Genomic DNA, 6,515 nt, shown 5'->3' with positions numbered 1-6,515 from the left:
CTTTGTAGTAGTTTGGGTCTCCTTCTGGTAATTTAGGGTCTTTTTTGTTCATTTTGTGTCTCTTTGAGGTAATTTGGTTTCTTTTTTTGATTTGATTTGTGTATCTTTGTAGACATTTTCTTTTTCAGTGTTTTTTTTTTCATCTCTTGGTTGTCATTATGTGTCTCCTTGAGGTAACATTGTGTCTTGTTTGGTCATTTTGTGTCTCTTTGTGTTACTTTGGTGTATTTCTTTGGTTGATTTTTGGTTTCTTTGCTGTAGGTTGGGTCTCTTTGATATAATTTAGTGTCTTTTTTGTTCATTTTGTGTGTCTCTGTGGTCTTTTTGAGTCTTGGTCAGGGGGGGCCCTGACACCTTGGGCCCCTGGGCCTCTGCCCGGTAGGCCCGTTCAGTAATGGCCAACATTGGGTTTTTTTCACCCCCTTATATAACCTCATTGCTGTCTTTCAGCAGGGGACACTTTGCCCTCAATATTTAGAACACGTCAGTTTGTCCCCCCTCCCCCAATAAAAACATAAAAGTAGCAGAGAACTATTTTAAAAACAAAATTACATTATCACATACATTTTGTACATTTGCATTTACAAAATTAACACCACAGATTATGCAGAAAATGCACAAATTGGTGCAAAAAACCCATCAGAAACCAGAAATCCTGTGTTCAAAATCTTCTAGTGGAAGACCATCAAAACCCTCCTGTTTTATGTGTCTTCCCCCTTCTGTTGAAAGAAACCCTCGCTGTCTTTAATGTGGGCTCTTATTAAACACGCTGGATTAGGTTGCAGCTGCCAGCTGCTTGTATTGAGCTGGAAACCAGTTTTTATCACTGTGCACCTGCATCGTAGAACAACATGCAGAATCTACAGCTTACCTCATTTTTATCCTTTCTGCAATTTAAACTTTTTATTTGATCCTATCTCACTCCCATCTGTTCTTGTTTCAACTGATAGATTTGCTTGAATTTTACTGTGTTAAGTATTCTTATGGTTTGTTTGTTTTTGTTTGTTTTTTAATCTTTTTTCCCCCCTTTATCCCCATTTTCACACATTTCTTGATTGTCTTAATACTTATGATCCTTTGTTTAGTATTAGTATTAAAGCTGAATACATATAAGTGACATAAACAAATTGCCAGCTGATTCTGTGCTCACTTCCATCCCGTGTATTTATCCTGTATCAGTAGCTCAGGTGCCAAACAGTATCTGAGCGGTCTTGAGATGGTTAAAGGGACCAGAGAGAAAATTATGTTGATAATTTTGGACATCTGGCTACCATTTCAACAGCTTTGACCTTCACGCCCTCATTGACTATGTGACAAAATGATTTCCAGACAGATATATAAGACAAATATATAATTTATTGCTTTCCCCCTCCGTCAGGCTGTTGATCGTATCCTTCCAAGTCATCGTAAATGACATCTTTGTGGTGATCCTGACAGCTCTGCACCACCTGTAGGACGTAGGCAAGGCGTCGGTCTAGAGCAGAGAGGTGTGGCTCAGAGAGGATGGGGGCTACGCCTGCCAGAGGATCCTGGACCAGCGACTCCCGCATGACATCACTCAGACGGAAGCCAGGGAGGGACAAGAGGCGCAAGCGGAGGAAGGTGGAACGACGGATTCTGAAAATGTGGGTGGAGAGACAAGACAAACTGAGACCTAAACGAGCCAGAATTTAGCAAGAACGTTTAGGTTTCTTTCACCTCTCAGGGTCCCTTTATAATATATGTGTCAAAATTTAATGAATTCAATGTCTTCTCTGTTACACCTTGTAACTGTATTGACTTTTGAATCACATGGGCTTCTTTCTTACAGTTTATTTCACCCATCCTTCATTTTTAAGAGTGTTGGCCACTCAGTGAACAGACATTTTTTTGTTTTACCTGCAGCACTGTTGCAAAGGAGTGAGAATAGATGGCTCATCCCGAGAGTGACGCCCAAACCTGGAAAACATTATCACCAACGTTTCAGTCATGAAAAAGTACTTCTTATTTACTTAGTTATCTCTGAGATAAAAGCTGTTCCAACACACTCTTTGTTGCTCTCACTATAATAACATTATAAACTGCCTGAGCTGAAATGAGTCAGCAGCAGATGTTCATGCTACTCACGCCCGTCCATTATCCAGATGCAGCACGAAAGTCTCATTGCCGAATTTCTCAAACGTCTCATAGTGATGTCTGTCCATGTTCCCTTTGAATAAAAAACAAAGTTAATTTAGACTGAATTTAGAATGGTGATGAAAATTCATTGTAACATCCTGAGTGCATTAACATGAGAGATGATACTGTCATTTACTCATTTATTTACACTTCCCTCCCTGCTTAAAGCAGAACATAGAGGTCAGTGACCCCCATCACACTGTCTGCAAGGGCTCTTATGTTGCCAACTGACTGACTACCAGGTTGGGTTTAAAATGTAGAGACTGACCCATGAGGAAGTCCAGTATAGCCATGTCTATGAGATCCACCAGTCTGGTGCTGTAGTTGTAAGGAGGCGTCTGTTTCACTGTGTCACAGTAGGCCGGGTCCTTCTCCCACCTGGGAACAGTGGTGGACGTGAGTTAAAACAGGAGCCATAATAATGACAATCATTTATAACAACTATTTTCAGTTTGAATATATGGATTCATAAAGGGATGGACACGCTCAGCAACAATACTCAGGTAGGCTGTGGTGTTTAAACCATGCTCAGTTGGTACTAAGAAAATCTCCCCCACACCATTACACCACCAGCAGCAGCCTGAAGCGTTGATACAAGGCAGGATGGATCCATGCTTCCATCTGAATGTGGTTTTTCCAATCTTCTATTGTCCAGTTTTGGTGAGAAAACCCGTGTGAATTGTAGCCTCAGTTTCCTGTTGTTAGCTGACAGGAGTGGCACCTGGTGTGGTCTTCTGCTGCTGTAGCCCATCTGCTTCAAGGTTGGACAAGGTGTTGTTGCTTCAGAGATGGTCTTCTGCACACCTTGGTTGGAACCAGTGCTTATTTGACTTCCTGTTGCCTTTCTATCATCTTGAACCAGTCTGGCCATTCTCCTCTGACCTCTGGCATCAACAAGGCATTTTGGCTCACTGGATATTTTCTCTTTTTGGGACCATCCTCTGTAAACCCTAGAGATGGTTGTGCTGAAAATCCCAGTTTCTGACACCAACAACCATGCCACCATCAAAGTCACTTAAATCACCTTTCTTCATCATTCTGATGCTCCGTTTGAACTTCAGCAGCTCGTCTTCACCATGTCTACATGACTAAATGCATTGAGCTGCTGCCACATGATTGGCTGATTAGCTATTTGTGTCAACAAGCAGTTGAACAGGTGTACCTAATAAAGTGCCCAGTGAGTGTATACTGATTGACATTAACACTTCTGTGATAACCAACTATTGAATGTTGTGTTGCAGTTTTTCATTTACAGCACCAGAGGGCAGTATGCTTCCACACACACTCATCTCCACAGCAACAAGGTAAAAATATTACAGTTCATAACATTTAAAACAGACAGATGTTTCCAGTATTCTGCACACCACCAAATGTTTAAATGTAGGTGGATAAAATAAAGACTCTGATTACTGCAGGGCTGTTTTCTGATCAAATCGATATAAACATTAGTGACTGCATGACTTTTAAAGGGAGAAATAACAGTGTACCCACTGTGCTTTCTTGGTGCGGCTGTAGGAGCGTCTCCAAGGTGACCTCCAGGACCTGCGGGGTGCTAGGGTGAGGTCAGGTAACATGGCAGCCAGTGAAACCTCCAGCGCATGTGGCTGACCGCACAGTGGGTGCTCTGACGAACAGTAGTACTCACACTGGCCATAGAAACACACGTTGCCCGCTGGAGTCAGAGAGACGGAAGCTTAAGTTTAGAGGTCGGGCAGTTGGTAGGCATGCATACATACTGACCTAAATGCATACCGGGGGAAGTGAAGAAGGTCCTAGACAGCCTGCGGTCAGTGGTGATCTCTCTGATCTCTGAGGTGACGTTGATGAGTCGACCGACCACTGGAGGGATCCTGTTAAACCCCAGCAATCTGAAAACAAAAAGACACAAAAAACAGCAAGAATAAAGAGCAGTGTAAAAGAGTGAAACACTATTATTCTTTTCACTACACACTTTACTCGTATTCCTACGCTACAAGCTGTACAGTAGCTTCATGAATAAGTAATTCCAGTGTTGGACCAGTGCCCTGGTGGTTACAGAATGGTCTGTCCACCCAGCAGGACACCTCCTGCTTGCTGACAGAGTGTACAAAGCTCTGTACCTGTCAAGGTGAAACGCAGAGATCTCTGCATTGTGCCTCTCGAAGTCTGAGAAGTAGAAGAGGTTTACATCTGTCTCTGCGTCTCTGGATTGCCTGTGCAACAGAAGCACACATAATGCATGAGGATATGCTGATGTTAAGTGGAGGAGGAGAATTTTGCTCTGCTGCGCTGTGTTGTTTCATGAAAAATGTGACCTTGAGTTTTCATTTAGCAAACACCATAGCTGTCAGTCATTTATGTATCAGTCAGTCAGCATGAGGGCTGTGGTGCCTTACTTCATGGGTTTCAGCAGAGCTTGTCCGTAGTTCGGGAACGACATGAGCAGTTTGAGCTGGGTACCTCCTGTCTTCTGAACTGAAAGATATGGAGTGCACATGAATACTGCAGTCATCACACACTTGAGTATTAGATTAAAAAACTAGAATTACCACCTAGCAGTTGTATGCCTCCACCAACAAGTCAAGCTACAGTTAAAATCAATGTCTGCCCAGACTCATGTTGCCATGACAGTAGACAATGCTTCAAATATGGATGTTGCTCAGTTTCAAGATGGCCGTCCAAGATTACTGTCACTAATTCAGTATCCGACCAAATGTCTCCCCTTCTGTTCCTCAGTTATGGTGATGAATACTGACTAGAATAGTGTTTTTGCAGAGCATTATGATGTTAGAGTGAAGTTGACCATGGACATTTTGGATATAAAATGTCATCACTTCAATGTGTCAAATCTTGTCATAATTAGCCTATGAATTCTTGAGTTATGGCCAAAGGCACGTTTTGTGAAGTCACAGTGACCTTTGACCACCAATATCTAATCAGTTCAACCTTGAGTCCAAGTGGACGTTTGTGCCAAATTTTAAGAACTTCTCTTCAGAGTTCTCACGTTCACAAGAACAGGATTGACATAAGGTCACAGTGACCTCAACCTTTGACCACCAAAATCTAATTAGTTTACCCCTGAGTCCAACTAAACGTTTGTGCCTTAATTTGATGAATTTCCCTCAAAGTGTTCTGGAGATAACATGCTCACGAGAATGGTATGGACAGACATAGTGCCTCTAGCCTCGACTGTCAACGGTGTGGAGGCATGAAAAGATACATGTAAGGGCTACATGAGCACTGCGCTGGGTATATGTTCAATGCAGTGCTATACACCTGTTTCACCACATGGTGGCCTATTACACAGTTAAACCCCCAAACACCAACTGCTACTACACCCTCCATTTGGTACATTACTGCAATAAGACCTGGAGAAAATATTTATACAATTGATTTAATCAGTATTTAATCAGTATTATGCTCCCATAATGCATATTTCTTCTATTTTTGTCTGCTAAGAATTTAGCTTAATACAACCTCTCCAAACTATAAAATGCTGCAGCAAGACTTCTCACAAAACCATCACAAGAGTCTAAATCAGACTTCTTTTAGCATCCCTACACTGGTTACCTGTTTGTTTTGGAGGTGATTTTTAAAACGTACTAATTTAGCCCCCCGTGAGCCTGAATGTAGCCTGAGAACCTCCTGCAGAGGTCGTTCAATAATTGCAAGGTCAAGGCTTTTATAATGCACTTTAAGAGTTCCTTTCTCTTGAATCGGTTGTTCTTCTTTATACTTTACTTGTATTTATTGTATTTTAGTAATTCATTCCTCACTTGTCATTACTACCGTATCATTTCTACTTTTATTTATTGTACATCTGGTAATTTATTTTGTTTGTATGTCTTTGTTTTAGCTTTGTTTTTGAAAATTGCTATATAAATGAAGTTATTATTATAATGCATTATTTTGGAAGACGTAATAGGCAAGGTGTAAAAAACATTTTTACAACAAACAGGGTGTTATCTCCCACATAGGAGATATCTCTTAGGAGATAATCAAACATTCTGTATATTATTCATGTAAAAACCTATGAATTGTTATACTGAAGGTCGTATTTTATCCTGGCAACACACAATCAAGGACTTCAGAGTATCATTAGGTATTTTACAATGAATTTCAACTCATTTTTATCAACGCAGAGCTCTGTAAACTGGATGCTTAGGCACTTTTTGAGTGTTTCATCCAAAAAAAAAGCATAAGTCAAAGTCAGTCTGAGATTTGAAGTTTAAAAATGGTCAAACGGTGTGCATGGGGTACATGCAACTCTGACACAAGGTATCCTGAGAGGCTGGGCGACCAGGTGTATTTTTTACACTTTAAACCACATCTCAACCGAGAAAAGTGTCTCCTTTGGATAAAGTTGTGTGGTAACGTTA

At 41.1% G+C, this 6,515-nt stretch overlaps 1 protein-coding gene across 1 annotated transcript in view; it reads right to left on the bottom strand.

Moving 5' to 3' along the window:
- Positions 1 to 1,336: 1,336 nt before the first annotated feature.
- LOC126405471 (extracellular serine/threonine protein kinase FAM20C-like) overlaps positions 1,337 to 6,515 on the bottom strand; it is a 15,329-nt gene continuing 10,150 nt past the window's right edge. Inside the window, exons 4-11 of the mRNA XM_050069224.1 lie at positions 4,533 to 4,611; positions 4,257 to 4,349; positions 3,910 to 4,025; positions 3,649 to 3,829; positions 2,426 to 2,535; positions 2,107 to 2,188; positions 1,879 to 1,938; positions 1,337 to 1,617 (exon numbers count right to left, since the gene is read on the bottom strand). Of these exons, the coding sequence (XP_049925181.1) occupies positions 1,356 to 1,617; positions 1,879 to 1,938; positions 2,107 to 2,188; positions 2,426 to 2,535; positions 3,649 to 3,829; positions 3,910 to 4,025; positions 4,257 to 4,349; positions 4,533 to 4,611 (983 nt within the window). The 3' untranslated portion in view covers positions 1,337 to 1,355. The remainder of the gene's footprint in view (positions 1,618 to 1,878; positions 1,939 to 2,106; positions 2,189 to 2,425; positions 2,536 to 3,648; positions 3,830 to 3,909; positions 4,026 to 4,256; positions 4,350 to 4,532; positions 4,612 to 6,515) is intronic.

The sequence above is a fragment of the Epinephelus moara genome, chromosome 18, assembly GCF_006386435.1.
Source record: "Epinephelus moara isolate mb chromosome 18, YSFRI_EMoa_1.0, whole genome shotgun sequence".
Classification (NCBI taxonomy): Eukaryota; Metazoa; Chordata; class Actinopteri; order Perciformes; family Serranidae; genus Epinephelus; species Epinephelus moara.
Note: the sequence above shows the minus strand (reverse complement) of the source record. Positions and strands in the feature narration are given on the sequence as shown.